Source organism: Camelina sativa, chromosome 19 (genome assembly GCF_000633955.1).
Source record: "Camelina sativa cultivar DH55 chromosome 19, Cs, whole genome shotgun sequence".
In the NCBI taxonomy this organism is placed as follows: domain Eukaryota; kingdom Viridiplantae; phylum Streptophyta; class Magnoliopsida; order Brassicales; family Brassicaceae; genus Camelina; species Camelina sativa.
Genome location: NC_025703.1, coordinates 20,836,124 through 20,857,146, shown reverse-complemented (window position 1 = coordinate 20,857,146; position 21,023 = coordinate 20,836,124). Strand labels below are relative to the sequence as shown.

General features: G+C 37.2%; 7 protein-coding genes across 8 annotated transcripts in view; 1 reads left to right on the top strand and 6 right to left on the bottom strand.

Moving 5' to 3' along the window:
* On the bottom strand, positions 400 to 1,726 carry LOC104766814 (probable amino-acid acetyltransferase NAGS1, chloroplastic). The gene is made up of 6 exons (XM_019240712.1): positions 1,685 to 1,726; positions 1,469 to 1,580; positions 1,267 to 1,324; positions 1,129 to 1,172; positions 816 to 1,047; positions 400 to 728 (listed from the first exon to the last, which is right to left on the bottom strand). The coding sequence occupies exons 3-6, from the start codon at positions 1,282 to 1,284 to the stop codon at positions 492 to 494; spliced, it is 531 nt and encodes a 176-aa protein (XP_019096257.1). The 5' UTR covers positions 1,285 to 1,324; positions 1,469 to 1,580; positions 1,685 to 1,726; the 3' UTR covers positions 400 to 491.
* Positions 1,947 to 4,851, bottom strand: LOC104766813. Its single transcript, XM_010490775.2, has 4 exons — positions 4,697 to 4,851; positions 2,970 to 4,493; positions 2,773 to 2,878; positions 1,947 to 2,692 (listed from the first exon to the last, which is right to left on the bottom strand). The coding sequence occupies exons 2-4, from the start codon at positions 4,350 to 4,352 to the stop codon at positions 2,139 to 2,141; spliced, it is 2,043 nt and encodes a 680-aa protein (XP_010489077.1). The 5' UTR covers positions 4,353 to 4,493; positions 4,697 to 4,851; the 3' UTR covers positions 1,947 to 2,138.
* Positions 7,360 to 10,464, bottom strand: LOC104766812. The gene is made up of 8 exons (XM_010490773.2): positions 10,124 to 10,464; positions 9,952 to 10,038; positions 9,716 to 9,874; positions 9,524 to 9,610; positions 9,189 to 9,275; positions 8,976 to 9,081; positions 8,840 to 8,897; positions 7,360 to 8,762 (listed from the first exon to the last, which is right to left on the bottom strand). The coding sequence occupies exons 1-8, from the start codon at positions 10,230 to 10,232 to the stop codon at positions 7,641 to 7,643; spliced, it is 1,815 nt and encodes a 604-aa protein (XP_010489075.1). The 5' UTR covers positions 10,233 to 10,464; the 3' UTR covers positions 7,360 to 7,640.
* Positions 10,624 to 11,655, top strand: LOC104766811 (photosystem I reaction center subunit IV B, chloroplastic). Its single transcript, XM_010490770.2, has 3 exons — positions 10,624 to 11,010; positions 11,288 to 11,353; positions 11,433 to 11,655. The coding sequence occupies exons 1-3, from the start codon at positions 10,639 to 10,641 to the stop codon at positions 11,535 to 11,537; spliced, it is 543 nt and encodes a 180-aa protein (XP_010489072.1). The 5' UTR covers positions 10,624 to 10,638; the 3' UTR covers positions 11,538 to 11,655.
* LOC104766810 (monothiol glutaredoxin-S12, chloroplastic) lies at positions 11,776 to 13,960 on the bottom strand. Its single transcript, XM_019241356.1, is given in 6 exon segments — positions 11,776 to 12,010; positions 12,143 to 12,169; positions 12,347 to 12,437; positions 12,439 to 12,506; positions 13,457 to 13,527; positions 13,662 to 13,960. Coding segments are annotated over 6 exon segments (621 nt in total). The 5' UTR covers positions 13,949 to 13,960; the 3' UTR covers positions 11,776 to 11,933.
* On the bottom strand, positions 14,181 to 17,606 carry LOC104766809 (zinc finger CCCH domain-containing protein 21). 2 transcript variants are annotated; one of them, XM_010490767.2, is made up of 9 exons: positions 17,289 to 17,605; positions 16,514 to 16,684; positions 16,262 to 16,346; positions 15,990 to 16,130; positions 15,810 to 15,901; positions 15,074 to 15,265; positions 14,850 to 14,980; positions 14,661 to 14,763; positions 14,181 to 14,568 (listed from the first exon to the last, which is right to left on the bottom strand). In XM_010490767.2, exons 2-9 carry the CDS (start codon positions 16,682 to 16,684, stop codon positions 14,368 to 14,370), a joined length of 1,116 nt encoding a protein of 371 aa, XP_010489069.1. In that variant the 5' UTR covers positions 17,289 to 17,605; the 3' UTR covers positions 14,181 to 14,367. The 2 variants fall into 2 exon arrangements, with proteins under 2 accessions (XP_010489069.1, XP_010489070.1); XM_010490768.2 differs by lacking the exons at positions 16,262 to 16,346; positions 16,514 to 16,684 and adding an exon at positions 16,866 to 16,950 and having other exon boundaries at positions 17,118 to 17,606.
* LOC104768049 (myosin-13-like) overlaps positions 17,824 to 21,023 on the bottom strand; it is an 11,959-nt gene continuing 8,759 nt past the window's right edge. Inside the window, exons 24-39 of the mRNA XM_010491992.2 lie at positions 20,977 to 21,015; positions 20,730 to 20,869; positions 20,517 to 20,628; positions 20,390 to 20,434; positions 20,221 to 20,304; positions 19,950 to 20,120; positions 19,720 to 19,863; positions 19,480 to 19,641; positions 19,289 to 19,399; positions 19,139 to 19,209; positions 18,956 to 19,055; positions 18,800 to 18,856; positions 18,618 to 18,674; positions 18,449 to 18,529; positions 18,283 to 18,347; positions 17,824 to 18,206 (exon numbers count right to left, since the gene is read on the bottom strand). Of these exons, the coding sequence (XP_010490294.1) occupies positions 18,089 to 18,206; positions 18,283 to 18,347; positions 18,449 to 18,529; positions 18,618 to 18,674; positions 18,800 to 18,856; positions 18,956 to 19,055; positions 19,139 to 19,209; positions 19,289 to 19,399; positions 19,480 to 19,641; positions 19,720 to 19,863; positions 19,950 to 20,120; positions 20,221 to 20,304; positions 20,390 to 20,434; positions 20,517 to 20,628; positions 20,730 to 20,869; positions 20,977 to 21,015 (1,557 nt within the window). The 3' untranslated portion in view covers positions 17,824 to 18,088. The remainder of the gene's footprint in view (positions 18,207 to 18,282; positions 18,348 to 18,448; positions 18,530 to 18,617; positions 18,675 to 18,799; positions 18,857 to 18,955; positions 19,056 to 19,138; positions 19,210 to 19,288; positions 19,400 to 19,479; positions 19,642 to 19,719; positions 19,864 to 19,949; positions 20,121 to 20,220; positions 20,305 to 20,389; positions 20,435 to 20,516; positions 20,629 to 20,729; positions 20,870 to 20,976; positions 21,016 to 21,023) is intronic.

The window sequence follows — 21,023 nt, the reverse complement described above, 5'->3', positions numbered from 1 at the left end:
GATCAATTTTTTTTGGGGAAAAGATGAGATCAAATTATAAGAAGAGAATCCAACAAACATTTCCTGTAAAGTCAAAATCAAATTAATTTACGAATTTAGATATAAAATTAGTTCAAACCAACCAAAGCATACCTAGAGAAAAGTAGTAGAAAATATAAATATGAAAATATTATATAAATTGATCAAGAAGAAAAGTAGTAGAAAATATTAATATGAAAAAAAAATCACTATCAAATATAAATATGAAAATATTATATACTTCTGTTTAAAAGTATAGATTTGATGAGCACATACGTATTTTATCCATTGTTTCATTCCCCGAGATCAAGACAGCAGAGGAGAAGATGGTGTCACGAAGGAGATGACTTGTGGAGAAACTCAAAGTGATAGATGCTATGGCGTTGGAAATAATGTTGATTCATTCAAAACTCGACATAATCTTATACATTGAGCAAAAAAATTCTATGTCAATTACATTCTTCTCGACATTCTCATGAGCCAAACTGAAATGTACGAACAACAGAGATCCCACTCCTGTCTGGCAATAACTTCTTCATGTAATACTTCGATCTCCTCGAAATATTGATTCTTTCTTGTCTTGCCTCTGGTATCATCGAGATTGAACATTTCTGAAACCCGCGTCTCACAAACCAGTCAGCTGTTCTCGTTGTTAGCAGAAAAAGCATCTCAAGTCCAAGAGCTGACGCTTTTTTTGTCAAAAATGTTATCTGCAAAAATCTGATAGTGTAAGAAACTGATTTTTCTTTTAACTGTAGATTGTAAACACACAATACTCAAAAGTTTCATGATTGTACCGAGCAATTTATCTCCCTGTCCTTGTCCACATCAATCTGATGAAACCGCAATAGCTGCAATATCTCCACACTTTTCTTTAAAGAAAGGGAACAAAGCTGCACAAGCGATAATCTGCGAACCTCTTCATTAATTCTGCGAACTAAAGCCCCTGATTCTTCCAGAGGTTTGATTGTTTTTCTAATTCCAGTAAGATCTTCCACTTTCGCCTCTCGGGTTCCTTCGTATACGTCACTGTGACAGTAAGGGCCAGGAAGCTTTTGTAAGAAAGATTAAAACTTTGAATCGTTTGCAATTGAAAACAATTGTGTATACCTTGCCACCATAGTCCCCATTCCATCTCCAACAATAGCACTCCGCTTATAGTACCATCCAATAAGTGAACTCTTATAGTACGAATCAAATTATCAAACCAACTATTTGTGTTAACCTTAGCAGAGGTTCAAGATATACCAAGTACTCTTGCTTCATTCTCCTAGATCGCCTTTGATGATTCCCTGTTTGAATACATCTAGAGTTCACATACAAATAAAATGTTAAAGATCATATCATGAATCCAAAGAAAAAAAACATTTAAAACCATAGAACCCACCATAAGAGAATCTTACACAAATCGATTCAGATTAGAAAGAAAACAATCGGTATCTGAGCTTACTTGATCAGAGAGATGAATCAGACAGATTTTTGAGGTTGAGTTATTGACGATTTATGAGATTGAGTTTATCATCTCAAAATCGTGCTGATGACCAGAGAATAATCCAAAACCACTACACATCAAGATTCAGAAACCAAATTCCAATTAAACTTGGTTTTAATCATCAAACATATACTTAAAATATAAACTTAATTAAAAGAGAAAAGAAACTAAAACCTTAGCATAATGGAAATTCTTTTCCTTCTTCTCTTCCTTTGCATCTCTTCGAGTTCGTCGAGAAAAAAGAAAAAAAAACTTTAAATCCATTTGGGAGAGACGGCGAGAGAGAGAGAACAGAGGTGAAGGAATTTTTTTTTTTTAGGGTTAGTCAATGAACTATTGCGATTTATTCTTAAAAAAATATTGAACGGCTGAGATTAGAAAATGAAACCGGGTCAGAATATTGGGTAAAAAGGATCTGCGTGTTTATCCGAATAGAGAAACGATTAAATGACGATTTTGACCTTTTTTAAATGAATTAATTTGGTCATAATTCCAATGGCATACCTTTGTAATTTCTTACAGAACAAAGGTTTATTAGTTAAACGACTTTACAAATAATAGTAGGGATTATATTATCTATATATGTTTCATTACAAAAGCTTATATCAATGTATATATATACATTGTTTCATCGAGTAAGATCAAAGACTGCCTCTTCAACAAGCTCTTGCAGCAACATCACTTCAATTTCAGCCCCCAAGTTGTTCATTTCCACTTGTTGTCTATAATTCCACATCTTTCCGACAAACTCATCACTCGATGCCCAGTCCTGTAACTCTGTCCAGACATGCTCCACCATGTCAAATCCCTTGGTCAAGCCGGTGCTTGCAAGTGTTAATGTTGTCTCTCTTATGATGTCATTAACGCAGTCAAAAACGAGTTTGCGGTTTGATCTTTGTTTCCTGCGTTTGATGAGTTCCTTGTTGGCAATTTTGTCTTTTAATGATGGGTCTAAGGGGCTATCTGGTGAGTGCCACCGGGCCATAAGCGAGTCACTACCACTGAAACCAGACGCTATTAAGAGCGCTTTGATGAAGCCATACCAGTCTTCATCTTCCTCGATTCCCATTGCGGGTTTAGTTGTGTCTGTATATGACTCATCCTCCCATGAGAGAACCCGAGCAATTGATCCAATTGGAGGTGATTTGTCAATCAGATTAGATTTAGGAGACATTTCTTCTCCTGTGAAATGTGACAGTACTAGTGTTACAATACAATTGATAAACTCTTGTAAAGTTCAACACGAGAGAGCTAAAACTAACCTTCAGTGGTCCATGGTTTTGCTGATCCAGAACATTCCTCTCCAAAATCGAGCTGTAGAACCGAAACTGGACTCGGCTGGTCCTGGTTTTCATTTGCCACTTCTCCCTGCAAACAAATCAATGGCAGATGATTAAAACAAGAATGGTTTCCGAGCATGTACTAAAACTCACAACTAGAGCTTTAGATTGTTATTTACCTCATTTGTAAATATGCTTTGTTGTTGAAATGCTTCACGGTGTATAGCCAATTGAGACGGTGCACCTGTCTTCTCCTTGTTTGATTTCTTATTACGGAAGAAGAAGAAGCTTGAAACTTTCCATGATGACTTTAAGCTTCTTGACTCAGTAAGCTCTCGGTGAGCTTGTGCTTTTGAGGTTTCACCATTGAGCCTGATTTCAGGGACTGATTTTGACCTTTCAAGGGATTTCAGTGGATCACTTGTGCTTTCTACTTGATCTAAACCATCACCTATGCATGAAACTGATCGTCTTGTTTCATTGGATCCGATAGGTATCTTCGTCTCTGAAAGTGCAAGCATTTCGCCCAAGGCCGTTGAGGCCTTTGGTAAGTTTTGTGTGTCTCCGTTTAGTGACATCATTGCCCATCTCTCAGAGAGACGTTTCTTTGCCTCTCTGTAGACAGATGAGTCTGGAGAACACGAGACTCTGCTAAATGAAGAGGAAGAGAAAGGACTCTCAAACCTGTTTGCACAGTCCCATGAATGCCTAGAGGATGGTGACATGATCTCAGAGATGCTAACGTTTCCCACTGGATATTCGTTTTTTGACCTTTGTAACGAACAATCACCACCGTTATAGCCATTGGACAAGACAGAAGAAGAAGAAGAAGAAGACGAAGAAAGAGTCTCGTTCCTGCAGTGACCCCCAAAAGTTTTGCGTATTTGACGTGTAATGGCCTTTGCCACTTGTCTAGTCTCAGCATCGCCAGCCTCGTCAAGATAAGGATGTGGTGAAGCAATAGCCTTTATATCTAGAGCCTTCCCAGGACTAGGCTTCAAGACAACTATTCGAGTTGGCTGAATCAAAGAAGCCGATTTCTCACTATCTTCAGCTACACATTTCTGAGCAGCAACAGCCTTAGAAGGTCTCAATACCGTAATGCGCTTAGCTTCTTGATGAGAAGAAACAGACTGAAAGTCAGAGAGATGCTGAGATAACAAAGAATTTGATTCCTGGAGAAACTTAACGAATAGATCTTTGTTGGAACTTAAAACTTGGAGTGCTTCTTGGAACTCCTTGGACCTGTGCGGCTTCTTGTCATCTGTAACCAAGTGTCTCGCTTCCATGAACTTTCGACGAACAAGATCCATCTGCTTATCACTCACACTTGCATCACACTTTCCTTTTCTTGAAAGGAGGAGGTTAGCCTTGTCATCTTCTCTGTGATGCTTATGAAACTTTGCAGCTTCGTCACTAGTACCCACACAAGTCAACGAAGAGCATCTGGATCTGCTCCGTGGTGGTGGAGCAGTCTCTAGACCCATTAATTTAGCAACCACATTATTAGAACTCTGTCTATCATCATCTTCAGCAACCTCTTTCGACATCTCTGGAGCCATGAGTTTTATTCAGTAGCAAAACTAGTTGTCCTCAAATCAGGTATAACATGAGTGAAAGCTTCTCAACCTCAGCTTGACCTTTATCTCCTCCTTAATAGCATCAGAGATCGACTCCTCGAATCCTTAGACCTCTCACTGAATCTGCATTTTACCACAGATTTCGAATAATTCATGAAATTGATTGGAAACAACGAGCTCGTGAAAACAGAACAGAGATCAGGTTCGGTTCAAAGTAAGAACGAGGAAGCATATCGGAAAGTGAGATCGGAGCTTTTAAACTAGCTAAGACCTTTTTTATCCCTGATTTACTCAGTGAGAAAATAGAGAGAGAGAGAGGGAAGGACCTGGTAGTAGCTAGGTAGCAGGAGACATTGTCAAGCTCCGTCGATGTACCGGAGATATAGCTTCGCCGGAGAAGATTTATGCGAATCGAACAGGTAGAGAGGCTTTTAGGAGATGACGTTCGTTCTGGTTAGTAAAAGGGACTTTTCTTTTTATCTTTTTTAATTAGGAGAGGGAAAAATTGCAAAATGATCTTTTTCCAATATATTTATAATACGTATTTTGCAATTAAAGTTTGTAATGTTTTATTAAATGGAATTAAATAATATATGGTTGAAGAACATTATTACTATATGCATTCATGTTTGTCTCAACTAAAATTTATAAGATGAAATTAGTTACTAGATGATTGTATTTCTAAATTTTTGATATGATCACATATATTTTTTTTTTTTTTACGTATTCTAGATTTTAATACTAGAATTGGTAATTCTGTTTATTTTGTATATATATAAAAGGAATTTTAATATTAATAGTATTTTGTATATATATAAAAGGAATTTTAATATTAATAGTATTTTGTATATATATAAAAGAAATTGGTTTAGTTTTCCAATACAAATTTTTGAAGTTTTGTTTTGTTTCTAAAGAACATTTTTTTTTTGTTTTGGGTGCGCAAATGCAACGGACACTACTACTAATGATGATATTTCTTTTTTAGTTTTACTGGTACTAATGATGTGAATAATGTGTAGTTGGTTCAAACCGTAAAAAATTAAGATAATTAACAATATTTTTATTTTCTCTCGCAAGCTAAAATAAATTGAAAAGAAATATATACTATGTCATTATCGCAGTTGCTAATAATAAATGATCAAAGAATGTCGATAAAACAATAGCATGTTATATGTTTTATCATATATATATATATATGCAAGAAAATATAAAATAATAATGATAAGTTCGACCAACTAACTTATTCTCTTTATGTCTTTTTCTTGTCCAAATGTAACATCCCAAATATAATGAAGTTTTATTTGAATTTTAGTGACCAAGCATTTGAATTTCTACTAGTTTTAGAGTAATTACATCAAATGACAAAATTTAGAAAAACAACGTGAATTTTTGTCCAAGTGAACAAGAGTGATTTTTAAAACATTTTGAATGATTTTACTCCTTTTGTTTACCATATCCCACATATACATATAACGATGGCATAGCACGTCAATTCTAGTTATTATTATTATTATTACTATATGTTTGTAAACACATTGATCGCATCTCATTCTCTATAATTGATATAATTATTATTATTATTACTATATGTTTGTAAACACATTGATCGCATCTCATTCTCTATAATTGATATAATTATTATTATTATTACTATATGTTTGTAAACACATTGATCGCATCTCATTCCAAACTAGTAAACTAAAAAACCTTTCTATTTATGGCAATGTAGAGTGTAGACAAACAACGTGGACACATCTCCACGCTTTGATTAACTCTCTCGTTTCTCTCTGATTAGAGACATCACATCATGATTCATGGATCGGGCCATCAAACTTTCAACTGTTCTAAACCGGTTCGTAGAATTTCGGTTCGATTTGCATTAAGTGCGAGCTAACTTTTTGACCCAGTTTTGTGATCCCCTTGCTCAAAATCAAAAACTAACCGTTGGATTTATGGTTATAGCCTTATAGGTGTTTGTATTTATGGAAATTAAGAGTATTAAACTATAAAGAAATAAATAAAAAATTAACTGTTTGGGTCAGGAAGGTGTCAGCAAAGAGAAGGTGTTAATGATACTGTGGGCCGATTGGGTTTAAGAAACTATCTGTTTTTGTTGAACGTACCATTTCTAAATCATTCTTTTTTTTTTCCTTGTATGTAATGCGATGACACTATTACTATTCTTCTCTTAGTTTGAAACTTTGAATATTAAAGATTGTTGTGACAAAAACTATGAACATAAGAGATTATTTTTAAGTGTTTAGATCAGTTTCTGCAAAGCAAGAATATATTGAACTAAAAAAAAAAGAAAAGATTGAACTCGAGAATTTCAATTGCAGAGGCTTCTGAAGTTTTAGTTTAAGAATCTGTGACTGTGAAGCTTCTTGTTAGTGAAATATGCATGCATTTGATCTAACTGAAATAACAGAACAAAACAATACTACAAGAATTAGCTAAGTAAACATTTAGAGGTTTTAGTTTTAGATCTGATGCATCTGGTTGGTGAATATGCATTGAGATCATCTTCCTTGAAATATAATAAAAATAAAAACAAGACAAAACGAATTTTTGTCGAACCAAATTTTGTTAGCCAAGTAATAACTCTACTAACTTAGTCCATTCTACAAATTTGAAGGTTACGAAATTTTCAGCTGATCATACACACTTAAAGAAATCATAGTTACAATATTTATTCGGGAGAGTAATAATAATTGATGTGTAACGAAATGCCATCAAATTGAATAGGAAGGAGGAAGCAATTATCAAATAACTAATCATATACATATATATTTGCATTCGCATATCACATGCCTTTTACTCTTGTTTAATCCCACCTCTTCTCAATCTGGTTCCAACTAATTTGGTAGTTGAGAAGGGTCTAAGAGATTCATCAAAAAAAGAGGACATAAACAAAAAGAAGAAGAAGAAGAAACGTCAAGAATGGCAACCAATTACTAATGTCCCCATGAAATAACTTTCATTTAAAAGATCTTTTAACATCTCAACCATATATATCAGTCTATGTCGAATCGAATCATAACGTTCATCTACATCTCCTTCAATCAATTCATCAGTAATGAAGTTTGGACAAGATCTAAAACTATCAATTCCTATGTCTTCTGACTTAAATGTGTTCATTTAAACTAATGCAGAACAATGACATGACACAAAATGTTCATAAGTCAGAGAGATGCTGACCTATGGCAACCAAACTCGGTTCTGAGTAGTTCTTCTCAGTTACTGCTTTAAGCTCGTAAGCTCGTAGCCATTCTATGAATCAATCCAAGCTCGAGGTGACTGAAACCGAAAGGGTATCCAATCATGAGACTTAAAACGATCACTCTGTGTAGGACTTGACGCTTCCAACAAATTTGAATTGCTGACACTGGAAAATGGCAAGGATGCTATTTCACATCCAGGGATTTTAAAAGGGCAATGATCCACTGGAGAGTTTGAAAGATTACGATAGTATGTGTAGTCTCTGGCTAAACAATCTGAGCTATCTGTGAAATGAGATGTCTGGAAATTCTGGTTTGCAGCAACCGCATCTTCTTCATCAATAATATTCCTCTTGAGTTCAGGCTCAAAATGGCTGGTTTGCTTCGTTGTTGGTAAGTAGAAACTGCCTGAAGTGTAATGAGAGAGCAAAGGTAGAGGGTACAGCTCCCTTGTAACCAAATAATGGGATGGAGAATAGTCAGAGCTCCATGGATTATCAGTCAATGATGAGGATGATGCATTTGGATACGTGATGAGTCTTGTGTGATAACTAAGTGAAAAATCATCTGTCTTTCTGGTGCTTGCGGTTTCAGTATTCCACTCGAGAAGAAATGCAGATGAAGGGTCTCTATGTTCATGTGACAAGTCCTCTGAGCTGTATCCACTATCTTCTCTGTGGTAATTCGTTGAAACAGGCTTGTAGTTTCTGAAATGGAGGCTAGATATGGGAGAACAGTCCAAATTTTCTTCAACAGGAAATGACAGGCACGCCTTCTGTTTCAACAGTGGAGGTCCATAGACTGATTCCTTAGGATATAAGATGGGAAAGCTAATCTCTTCAGGTCGATAAAATGATTCCTTAGGATATAAGATGGGAAAGCTAATCTCTTCAGGTCGATAAACTGATTCCTTAGGATATAAGATGGGAAATCTAATCTCTTCGGGATCTCTTGGGATAAAACTATTCTGAACATGACCTGTTTGATACTGCAGCCTCGGGGTAATGTTATTTTCCAGCCATCCCTGCCAAGGGATCAATCTGTCCTCCATTTGCAGACTGCGGTCAACTTCTCTATAGCTTTCATGAGACCTCTTGAGAAACTTAGATCCAGGAGCATCAACAAACGTTCTTCTTTTGACTCTATCCGTCCTCTCTTTGGAAAACCTAGAGGGCTGAGAAGAAACAAAAAGTGCTGAGGATAGATCAAGATAAGCAATTGAAAAGTACTCAGGGATTCTATGAAGCTTACACGTGTCTCCTCAGCACCAGGGAACAGCCGAGTTAAGAGAACAGAAACTAAATCGTGCCTGAAAAATGTTTCTTCTTCTGAGTGCATTATAGAAACAAGTATTGAGATTTAGATAAGTTAAACAACTACTGTGTACCCGTTTGAAGTAATCTCAGAAATTTCAGAAAACCATGTATCTTTGACCCACTGATGCAGTTTCTTTCTCTTAACAAAGAATATGTCTCCTTTCTCATCACTGATTCCTGATAAATCAAAAACCATGTTTCTTAATTACTGATTTGACGTATAGTATGTTTTGCTTCTTTGACATTGTAAGAGCAGTCTAAGAACTAGGAAATCCAAAGTCTACCTCGACTTGCAGATCTCAGGTTGCTACCACTTGGAACTGTGTCCTTTTCTCTACTCAATGATGAAGAAGATTTCCCCGGATAGTTTTCTATAAACAGCAAAAAAAAAAAAAAAACAGAAGAACTTAAACGGATCACACTAGTTCCCAAAAATACCAGTAAGAGATGTGTAAGCAACATGTAATGGAAACAAGATTGTCACAATAAGATACAAGAGAGAATATCATGTAGCACAAACATACACCAAGAAATCAAAGTAACAGTTCCGCTAACAAACCTATAATATCCCTTTGAGTCAAATTGACACCAGATAACATAGCAGAGTCACATGAATTACCACGTCTAGTAGCACTATGAATGGGTGTGGAGAAGTTACAACTCTTGGATCTATCATTAGCTTCACAGTCCGCTGCTGCTGCACGTTCTGAATTTTTAAAACAGAAAGAAGAGATGAAAATCAAAAAGCAGAAACTATCCATCAATCACAAGAGACAACAGATGATAAATCTCAAAAAAAACCCTTTAGTACCTCCTGGTTTGACTCTGGATTCGAAAGTTCTCGGATTTTGCTTCGCCTTGTTTGATGATTTACTAGAGTCATAAGATGATGATTCAGAGCAGTGACCAAAACCAGACTTTAACTTCTTAAAGAACGCAAACTCAGAGGTCTTGGCATCAGCATCAATCGCTGCAATGTAAAGAAATCAAATTCATTTAACAGAACTTTATAGGTGAATGAAACCATGGCTAGACGCGAACACTCACATCGTCCGGCCTGAGCTTCGTTGAAGGGACTCCGATGATGATCGACATCGTCGTCGAAACTCACCCTTCTCCTCCTGCGTTTCAAATCTAAAACCAAAAATGAATGAAAAATTTGAACACACACAAACACAAAAACAGAGTCACGAAAACGAAATCGAGGTTGGAAAAATACCTGAATTAGCCTGAGAGCTCGACGGATCAGGAAATTTGAACCCGATTTGTTGTGGGTCGGTCTTATTTAGGGTTTCGTCAGCTTTGGTTCGGTGGTTCCTTCTTCTCATCGCTGATAATCCGAAATCGATCTACCGGAGGATTGTGATTCAGATTCAAATCAAACGCTGCTATATAATTCACGAAGGATATGAAAGATGAAGAAGGAGAGATTTCACATCATCATTCACGCGTCCATGGGCGAGAATTCTCAAGCATTTGAAAAATCGGAGAAAGAAGAAGTCAAATGAATGAATTTTGGCGCCAAAAAGCAACCCTAATCACACTATATAGAGAGAGAGATACTTTGCTCGGATTTTTTTCTTCTTCTTTCGAAGTGTTGACACGTCATCACATTATCCAGAAGAAGACACTGATGATGAGTATATGTGATCACACGTGTCATACTACAAGTGGCGAAAACGATTCGTTTTAAGCCCCAAAACAATCTCAATCTTTGTCCCTTTTTTTTGTGTGATGCCAAAGTCTTTTTTGGATCACACAACACAAACCAACACACTCTGTGCTAATCTGTACCGTACTCTCTCCTCAAAAAACATCACACAGATGGCGATGACGTCAGCAGCTACCGGATTTATTCTGACGGCCAATGTCACGGCGGCTGTAGTCGGCGGCGGCGGTTCTTCGAAAAGCGCCATCGTCGTCTCTTTCTTGCCAATGAGAAGCTTCGGTTCGAGGCTAGTAGTCCGAGCGGCGGATGATGCATCTCCGGCAACCCCATCGTCGGAGCCTTCTTCCACCACCACCGCCCCTGCTGCTGCTGCTCCGAAGGAAGCTCCGGCCGCCAAAGCTAAACCTCCTCCGATTGGCCCCAAGAGAGGATCCAAGGTCACTTACTCATACATCATCTATGATGCATGTATATATATATATATATTAGAGCTGATTTTTGTATCTACTACAATTCAAGTTTCTGGTCTATTTAGATTAGTTTTACAGTTATGGGGTCAATGTGAAACTTATATGAAATTTTTGAGACCTATAAGTGAAGATTACTAGAGAACATTGCACTAATATTTTTAGCTACATTATGTAACATCAATAAGTTTAGGATCTATTAAGAGCATATTTCATGGTGCTCATGTGAAATTTTGGGGACTTACAGGTTAAGATTCTAAGGAAAGAATCCTACTGGTACAAGAACGTTGGATCAGTTGTGGCCGTCGACCAGGTAATGCATCTACTTTCCAAGTTTACAATCAAACGGTTCGATTTCGTTTCATCTTGTATACTCCGGTATAAATTGACAGGACCCGAAGTCCCAATATCCGGTTGTGGTTCGGTTCTCGAAGGTGAACTACGCCAATATATCGACCAACAACTACGCACTGGACGAGATCGAAGAAGTCAAATGAGAGACTTGGTCTGTACCAGTCTCTAAACTGGTTTGTCTGTTTTGTAATTTTGAACCAAACCGTATCAGTATGTACCAAAAAGTTTATCAACTTTTACAATCTCAAGATCGATTTCCCATATGCATTTTAGCAACCTCTAAAATTGGTTGCAAACTCCTAAGTTGTGATTCACATCAAACTCCGGTTTAGTAACGACACCCGGCCTGGCTGTTTATTACTTACTTGGATTTGAATTACATGAGAAGAAACACAATAGAGTCTTAATGAATATCTATATATAGACAATAAATTCAAACACCAAATCATCTCGACTTCAATCATTTTATTCAGAGGTTCTGATATCAAACAAAAAGGGAACACGAAGAAATCCCCAAACAGTTCCATCTCTAAATCTCTCTAGGTCTGACCTGTTTTTCCATTGGCTTCAGCTATAATTCCCTCCAGCTCTCCTTTATTGTACAGCTGCAATGTATCTGCTCAACAATAATGATATGCATATCAAGTTATCAGAAAAACCACAAGACATTGAGTATTATCTTGATGGCCAATGCACACAAAAGTGTAAAAGAACATCAGTGTTGAGGAAAGAAAAGAAGAGGGTGTACCAGAGCAGCCACCAATGTGCTTGCCCCCTGGTCATGAACAAAAACATTATATCAAAATCCGATTTGTTTATGTGATGGTCATCGCGAATGCGGTGACTAAGATTTCACTGCAGTTTCGTGTTTGCGAACATTGTGTTTTCGGGAAGAGAATCAAGAAAAATATCAGAGTGTAGTAACTGATGCAAATGAAAAACAATAACTAACCGATGAAGACATTGGGAACAGTGTATTGTCCAGTAATTTTCTCCAACACATTCTGCAGTTGCGACCCCTCTGAACCTGGAGATGCCAAAAAACCACCAAAACATTTGTAAACGTTTAAGACCAATACCCTGAGGCATAGATGGTTTACCCAAAAAAACAAAACAAAACAACAAAACGAAAAAGATAGCAATTGGATAACAGTTTGTCAAAAATAGAAGCATACTGTCTGAGATCAACAGGAAGGTAAGAATCTTCAATGTGTAAGGTTTTAAGCCATTACAAATACCCTAGCAATTGATTTCTCATCAACAAGCCAATCTTTTGCCTCAAAAGTAATACTACTACAGAGACAAACACACAGAAACTACTCCAAAATGTAAAGGTATCACGGGGCATTAGAAACCCCCCTAAATATCAACCCTCCTTCATCAGAATCTAATCCACAAACATTACCAACCAAGCAACCAAAGCCAACTAGAAGAGGAGCAAGAACCATATCTACTTGGAAACAATAGGCTACTTGTAACAAGCTTTACCATTCACCGATCTAAACAATATCAACACATAAGCAAAACCATTATAGCAAAATAATCAGAACCAGAAATAAAAATATACAATAGAGTGATGAAAGCATACCAAGTTCATCCAATTCAACAACCAGTGGCTCAACTTGAAGACTCTTGAACAAGGACTTCACTTCAGACGAGTATCTTCACCACAAGAACAAACCCATTTCAAAATTTAAGCAAAAGTATCAATATTGATATCTAGGGAAATCGGGAAACTAGGTTCCTCTAATTGAACANATACTACTACAGAGACAAACACACAGAAACTACTCCAAAATGTAAAGGTATCACGGGGCATTAGAAACCCCCCTAAATATCAACCCTCCTTCATCAGAATCTAATCCACAAACATTACCAACCAAGCAACCAAAGCCAACTAGAAGAGGAGCAAGAACCATATCTACTTGGAAACAATAGGCTACTTGTAACAAGCTTTACCATTCACCGATCTAAACAATATCAACACATAAGCAAAACCATTATAGCAAAATAATCAGAACCAGAAATAAAAATATACAATAGAGTGATGAAAGCATACCAAGTTCATCCAATTCAACAACCAGTGGCTCAACTTGAAGACTCTTGAACAAGGACTTCACTTCAGACGAGTATCTTCACCCAAGAACAAACCCATTTCAAAATTTTAAGCAAACGTATCAATATTGATATCTAGGGAAATCGGGAAACTAGGTTCCTCTATTTGAACAAAAAAGCATTGTGATTTATAAAGAAAGAGTGAACCATACGAGCACCAGGATTTGGAGTAAACAACGACAGGGTTCTCTGCCACAGTCTTTTTAACAGTCTCCTCCAATGGAGAAGACGACGAAGAAGACATGGCCCTAACAGAAGAAGAAGAAGAAGAACGGAGTGGTGGCCACGACGCGATTCCGATAACAGTGGGCTTTAAACATCTCCTGAAAGGTACTATGCCGAAGTTTTTGATTCCCCTTAACATGGAGAAAGAGATTGCTGGATTTGAATTCAGAGACGTCCATGTCATGTTTGCGAGGTTCACTGATGCGGCTACCATGGCGATTTCTTCCTCCCGAGGATGATGCTTCCCTTTTTTTTTTTTTTTTTTTTCCCTCAAAACCAATTCTTAAGATATATTTATTTTGCCTTTTTAAATATCATTAGTAAACTCAATATTGATCAGAATAAAATTGCAACCCTATTTGTTTCTTTAGTTTTCTTTTATTTAGAAATTTGTAATTCCACTAGTAAGTTTTTATGTTTACCACCACTCGTTGACACACTTCACATGTAAAATATGACAAAAAAAGAGACTACTAGTCCTTGAATGAGAGACATTTAAGACAGTAACAAAGATTATTCCTCCACACCCTCAAATAGGATGTGTCTGTAAAATCCAATCTATTGAAATTACACAAAACAAAACATGTGCTTTCTCTCTTCCACCACCTGTTTCTCTTGAACCATGTTTCCATCTCAAGATGACCCTTCATTGTTTGGTTCACGAATCTGGATCGATGTCTTCGACAAGCTTGCTTCCAGTTCATCCAGCTCATCCATGTCCAAGTCGTCATCATCATCGTCATCGTCTTCATCTTCTTCATCGACTTGTTTCGAACTCTGTTCACCATCACCACTACTCTTGCTCGTCCCTGCTTCTGTTTCCTTGTTCTTTGCCTGAAAAGTAAAATACCAAGATTCCATTAACATGACTTGGTTGGTTTAAATAATAAGTGAAAGTGAGACAGAGAGAGAGAGAGAGATCTCACCTTTTGTTCAGTCTCTTCCTGCTCTCTTTCCCGCTCGTATTCTTCACAAGCCTCAGCATCATCCACAAACAAGCTTGCGTTGGACAGAAACAGCTCCCGACCACTGAGATTACATATCCACACAATGAGTCAGCTTATACAAAACAGAGTCACATTGAAGATTGATATCAGAATGATGAATGGGATTACCTCATACGGTCGTTCTTAGCTCTCTCCGCTTGAGAAGCAGCCAAACCTGCATCTCTTTCAGCTATTTTCTTCCTCTTCCATTCCATAAATAGCGCAGGAGTCATCTGGGTTGCGGTTTGCAGTTTTGCACGCTGAAACATAGAACAAGAAAACACGGGTCTCACATATCAAGTTCAGGGTCCTAGCATTATGAGCAGATTAGGGAAACCAGAAGAGTATCAAACCTCGTTTTCGATTTCGTCCTCAACTGCCATCTTCTTTGATGACTCCTCTTCCAAGAGTGCTTTCATTTGAGATTTCAGGACATATCCAGGAGGAAGTGCGTGTCTGTAATGACACTCTTTGCCACCATTGGGGCATGACCAGAACCACCCATACTGTTTCTTTTCCACAGCATCCAGAAAATACTTGCAAACCTATTACATATTAATAAACACAGAAACAATTACAAGTCAATGAACTCAGCAAACAAAGTTTATGCAGACGATTTATTGAGTTAATACGCAGGGATATTACTACTTCTAACATAGAATTAGCTAACAATAAAGTTAAGAAACAACTATATCAAAATTATGATTCGCACTACCATCACGAAAAGCATGAGCTCTTGTCAAGCATGATCCAAACGAGCAGAAAACAACAAGGGAACAACGGGAGGCAAACTGGCTCCCAAGATTAACCGTGCTATTAGCTAAAGGAAGTACATCATAAGGTGAATCCATATCAGCTACAGCTTAATCACAGTACAACGGGTAAATGTAAACCAAACTAATGCATCAGTTCACATAATCCATGTTAAAGGTTGTATATTTGAACACAAACCAGTTCAAACTTTTGCACAGTGCATTACCAAGAGAAAAGCTACTGCTAAGCATGTGTTATGAAAAAGGAAGCCCTCAAGCAACATGTCCAGACAAGCATACAATTAAAAAGTATGGAATAGACAGAGAAACAACTTACGATATCTGTTGGCTTATTCTGATTATATTCATTTTTCTTAGATTCGACAACCTTTTCAAGGGTCTCTTGATCCCACTCATCCATATCTCCATCTAAAGCAATATAAACAAAAGCAAAAATAAGAACATCATCCAAAGGACCAAAGGGATTGATATATAGAGACACTAGCGCTGCTTTTACCTTCATCACGCTTATCGCTGTAAATATCAATCTTCTCACCCTTCCTTTGAATGTTCAAATCATGAGAGAATTTGCACTTGAAACCCTTTTGACACTGCCCGGCCTTGAAAAACTCACAAAGTATAGACTTTGGATCCACACCTACCATAAACCACAAACCATATTCAATAAAATCCTACCTAAACACAAAGTGAACGAACTAGCGAAACAATATCAAGAACAAAGGCACAAGCTTTCAGTTAAGACATTCCATGAAAAATAAACATACATACCTACAGGAACTTTGGGCTGACTAATAGCTACCTTGAACAACTCATTCAATTCCTGTTCTCTCGCTTTCTCTTCATCTTTCTTTTTCTGTCCTCAAAAAGAACCATTTTTTTTTATTGGTAAAGAGAACTTATTCCGAATAGACAGATTCATCTCTCTCTCACTCATAAGAGAAAATACAACTCCACTATCGAACTAACTTCAATCCATCAAGAAAAAGCAAAACCCAATCACAGGAATCTGAAGTGGGTTACCTTAGCTGCAGCTTTAGAAGCATCGGGTTTGGGCTGCACAGATTGCTTGAGACTCTGAACATACTTCTGAACGTTCTTGCTCTTGTTCTTATTTTTCAACCCGAATGTTTTGTCTTCCACTTGTTTCTGCTTCTTCGCCAAATCAGCCTTTGGTTGTTGCTTCGGAGGCATCTTCAATTCGCGTTACTNAAACTCACAAAGTATAGACTTTGGATCCACACCTACCATAAACCACAAACCATATTCAATAAAATCCTACCTAAACACAAAGTGAACGAACTAGCGAAACAATATCAAGAACAAAGGCACAAGCTTTCAGTTAAGACATTCCATGAAAAATAAACATACATACCTACAGGAACTTTGGGCTGACTAATAGCTACCTTGAACAACTCATTCAATTCCTGTTCTCTCGCTTTCTCTTCATCTTTCTTTTTCTGTCCTCAAAAAGAACCATTTTTTTTTATTGGTAAAGAGAACTTATTCCGAATAGACAGATTCATCTCTCTCTCACTCATAAGAGAAAATACAACTCCACTATCGAACTAACTTCAATCCATCAAGAAAAAGCAAAACCCAATCACAGGAATCTGAAGTGGGTTACCTTAGCTGCAGCTTTAGAAGCATCGGGTTTGGGCTGCACAGATTGCTTGAGACTCTGAACATACTTCTGAACGTTCTTGCTCTTGTTCTTATTTTTCAACCCGAATGTTTTGTCTTCCACTTGTTTCTGCTTCTTCGCCAAATCAGCCTTTGGTTGTTGCTTCGGAGGCATCTTCAATTCGCGTTACTTAACCCAATTTTTTTTTGTATTGTACACGGATCGATGGAAGGTTCTCTCTAAAGCTAATATATCAAAATTAGGGTTTCTAAGGTTCCTGAGTGAAAAAAAACGAAAACCCAAAAATTTTAATCGGTAAAAAAAAAAATTCCCCAGAAACCGTATGGAACCAAAACGGCGGAGATTGTGGAAATTTGCAGAGAAGCAGAGAAAGAGAGAGAGAGAGAGAGACCCTAATGAGTTAAATTACCGATCGAGATAGATAGGAGAAAAAGAAAAGAAAAGAAAAGAGATGATAACACAACAAACAAAGGTTACGACATTTGCCGGATTTTAGCCATTTGCCTGTCTACTCCACAAACACACACACTAAGCTTTTACCACTGTTGGGCTCATTCTAAACTATTAGTGAGCTTATTTTACAGGCCCATTTTCAACTCACTAAGGCCCAACTCTTACGATTTTTCTGAATGTGATACTGATAAGTGCTAAATGAATGTCAATTTTGTATAAAAAATGTATTCTGAAATTACAAAAAGAAATAAAATTATATTTAACTAAAATGAAACCATTAGCCAAAGCTTGTCGTCTCTTTTTTGTTTACTCCCAGCAAAAAAGAAAAAAATATGAAATCTCTGGGATGATTAGAGAGTTACAAATGATAAACATATAAACGAATCGGCGAATCTAAAAACTCTTCGCAGCAATTTTCTCTTAGATTCTTCCTCCTATTTTTTTTTGGATGGTGTTCTTTGAAGGGTGCAGGCAGTTTTGGTTTCTCTGAGTTACTACTACTATTGTAAGAAAACGAAAGCTGGATTCTCCACAAGTTCCTCAGCAGGTTTCACTTGGGCAAAGTCTTTATCTTGCATTGAACTTGATAAGTCATCGATCGAGAAGGAAATGATGTTGCTGCTCGTGCCCAAGGAACGGTTTTGTTAGTTTCTAGAAAGCAAAAAAGGACATGACTTTTAAATGCCATACTTACCTAGAATCCTCTTTTAACAAGAAGTCGCTGCTGTCTGTCATAACTCCTGTCATGCTTGCAATTACCTGTTGATCGGTGTGCGACCATTTAGATTAAACTACTAGAGCAGCAGATCCTAAAGACCATATATGTCAAGGGAAGAGAACTATTTCCTCAGAAAGCTTACATCTTGGGAAACACTCTTTGTGTTGTAGATTTCATCCTTGTACAGAGTACATAGTTTGAAGTGCTGCTGTATTTGAAGGTTCTGAGTGAAGGAAAGATGGTGTGAGCGTTATTACAATGTCAAAATTCATCAGCTACCGGAAAAAGAGTTGGTTGATAGAGAGACTTACTGGACACAGATCATTTGCAATCTCATCGTATGAGATGTGGTATTTCTTATGGATGAGCTGTTGCAGACGCAAATTCAAAGGGGAACATATGTGAGAAATGCATATTCTTACTTAGGTTCAAGTGAAGTTAAAAGTTAATGCTTAGGCGACATTTCTTAAATTTCAAAACAATTTAAACATACCAAGAATCCAACAGCTTGTCTGGTATGTTTGAGTTCCTCCCATAATGAGCCAGCATACTATCAGAGACGGGTATCACAGGCGAGAGATTGTGTTATGTATAGACCAAATGAATTGACAGATAACAAAAGTAGAAAGGAAACTGTACTTGGGAATACCTCTTCTTTTGTCTCGGAGCACCATTTCTCTAACTTTTCTAAACCAGATTTTAGATATTCACCATTGATAAATGAACAGTTATCTGGTCGGGTGACAAGGCTGCAGATCAGAAAGACGAAGTCGATTAAATTCTGCTTATCATAGAGATACATATTCCATAATAGACAATAACAATTTCTCACCTGTTACATAGTTGGACATTGATGAGTGAGAAAGCCTGAGAGAATATCTTTTGAATAAGAACCGCAGGAACCTGTAACAATAATAAGCTGTAAGAATTTCGTGACATTCATGGAGATAAGAGCAGCGAGTGGAAGCGAGTTTTCACATACAAAGCTCTCTTTTAGTGTGCTTAGCAGTGCATCTAGGCCTTCAATAATCTCTTGCCAGTATTTAGCAGTGGTTATAGATATTAGCGCATTCCCCTTAAATGTTTTTGGTGCCTAGAAAGAGTCTCTCATGTCAGGTACAACACACATACGAAAGAAAGATGAAAGTAGAGAAGCATTGTGGATCACAGCACCTGGATGCAGAGAGTAAGGAAAGTGTTCAACTCCTTTTTCAGGTTATCCCAAATGATTCCAATAATCTTTTCAACATATGCTTCAAGTTGCTGCTTGAAATGCAAAGCTGGATCCTTGGCATCAACTGGTCGAATAGCTTCAGCCGCTGGAGAACGGAAACCCTGGTACATAGAAGGTCAGGAACGTTTAGTTTTTGGAGCACAAGATTGCCAGAAAAAACAGAGGAAGAGTATGTTTACCTTGGTCATCCATCGGACTAAGGAAGGTGACTTTCGAAGTGGAGTGGCCCCCGTTCCTCCAGATTTCAGGCTTTGTTGGAGCATGAATAATAAGGTTGATGTATTGGATAACCAATATGCCAAATTAGCATCGTTATCTTCGTCCTGGTAATAAGAATCACTAATCATTCAACTCCGATAAAAACTAGATTTTTTACAGACGTAGACAAGACATCATCCTGTTTTAATACCTTTATAGCAGAACCAATCATTTGAACGAGACGATCAAACACATTGGTTTTTTCTGCTTCAAATGATTTCCAATGTAGAAGACATTTGTAGATGGTAAATGCCGCTACAGGCTTCCCCTGGCTGAATCCCACATTTATTGTGACACAGTTGATAAGAGCATCAACATCCTCCTTTTCCAAGAAAAAAACATTTAAACATCAACATAAACCAAAGAGGAAATATATTAAAGATGAGAAACACATACGAGTGTGATTTAACTAAACAACATACATGTTGAGGATCAATATGGGATCCCCTTGACTTAGTGTCAGATCCTGATTCTTGTACCCTTGGCGGTGTTGTAAACTCCGCTCCCTGCAAAGACGGCTTTTAAAGATATAAAAACAAATGGAGCAGAGCTTTAGATAAAACTAGACAGAGAAAGAAAGACATAATTTACATTGACTTGGCTTTCTTCGTTAGTATGAAGGCCATTTTTTAAGTTCTGCACAAATAAGAGCAATCTAGTTATTTGGATGATTGAGAAAGACGATGTAGACATCCAAATATTTCTCTGGCATGTCTACCTTTACTGGAGTAGAAAGGAAACGTACTGATGCTGTTTTAACAGGAGTGGTCAACACAGATTCCTTCAAAAAGGTATTCTCAAATTTCACCTCCTTTAGTTTCTCTTCGAGACTGCAAATGAAGAAAAAGCGCAATTGTTGACTGTCAGTGGGTAATGAAAACCTTCATATCTCTGTGGAAATTAAATTAACCAAAAGACCAATAGTGAATACTTGTGCATGGCGGTTTTCAAATTATCAATTTTGCTTTCAGCGTCTAAAGCCTTCTTCAGCCTCTCCTCACTAATTTTCTTTGTCTCCTCAAATTTTTTCTCTGTTTCATCGATCTTCTGCTCCAGCGAACTTACCAGGGACTGCATATGAAAGAGATATGAAATTCCTAATATTTATTTGTTTTCCACAGCTTTGAAATCCTTACTAAGAAGCAGAAGTCAAAAAGGTAATAGAGCAAATTCCCTACCTTGAGTTTTGCGTTTTCACTTGTGAGTTTCTCCATTAGCTCGGTGT

Excerpts from the sequence above, each read along its gene's own strand:
- LOC104766814 (XM_019240712.1), bottom strand. Across the intron at positions 1,048-1,128 it reads ATGGGGACTATGGTGGCAAG|TGACGTATACGAAGGAACCC; the intron begins GTATACACAATT and ends TTACTGTCACAG. Across the intron at positions 729-815 it reads ACAGGGAGATAAATTGCTCG|ATAACATTTTTGACAAAAAA; the intron begins GTACAATCATGA and ends AGATTTTTGCAG.
- LOC104766813 (XM_010490775.2), bottom strand. The coding sequence starts at position 4,352 with ATGGCTCCAGAGATGTCGAAAGAGGTTGCTGAAGATGATGATAGACAG. Across the intron at positions 2,879-2,969 it reads AAAGCATATTTACAAATGAG|GGAGAAGTGGCAAATGAAAA; the intron begins GTAAATAACAAT and ends ATTTGTTTGCAG. Across the intron at positions 2,693-2,772 it reads AAAACCATGGACCACTGAAG|GAGAAGAAATGTCTCCTAAA; the intron begins GTTAGTTTTAGC and ends CACATTTCACAG.
- LOC104766812 (XM_010490773.2), bottom strand. The coding sequence starts at position 10,232 with ATGAGAAGAAGGAACCACCGAACCAAAGCTGACGAAACCCTAAATAAG. Across the intron at positions 9,082-9,188 it reads CCTGAGATCTGCAAGTCGAG|GAATCAGTGATGAGAAAGGA; the intron begins GTAGACTTTGGA and ends TTGATTTATCAG. Across the intron at positions 8,898-8,975 it reads TCTGAGATTACTTCAAACGG|GCACGATTTAGTTTCTGTTC; the intron begins GTACACAGTAGT and ends AACATTTTTCAG.
- LOC104766811 (XM_010490770.2), top strand. The coding sequence starts at position 10,639 with ATGCCAAAGTCTTTTTTGGATCACACAACACAAACCAACACACTCTGT. Across the intron at positions 11,011-11,287 it reads GCCCCAAGAGAGGATCCAAG|GTTAAGATTCTAAGGAAAGA; the intron begins GTCACTTACTCA and ends GGGGACTTACAG. Across the intron at positions 11,354-11,432 it reads CAGTTGTGGCCGTCGACCAG|GACCCGAAGTCCCAATATCC; the intron begins GTAATGCATCTA and ends ATAAATTGACAG.
- LOC104766809 (XM_010490768.2), bottom strand. The coding sequence starts at position 17,288 with ATGCCTCCGAAGCAACAACCAAAGGCTGATTTGGCGAAGAAGCAGAAA. Across the intron at positions 15,902-15,989 it reads CAGCGATAAGCGTGATGAAG|ATGGAGATATGGATGAGTGG; the intron begins GTAAAAGCAGCG and ends ATATTGCTTTAG. Across the intron at positions 14,569-14,660 it reads AGGAAGAGACTGAACAAAAG|GCAAAGAACAAGGAAACAGA; the intron begins GTGAGATCTCTC and ends TTTACTTTTCAG.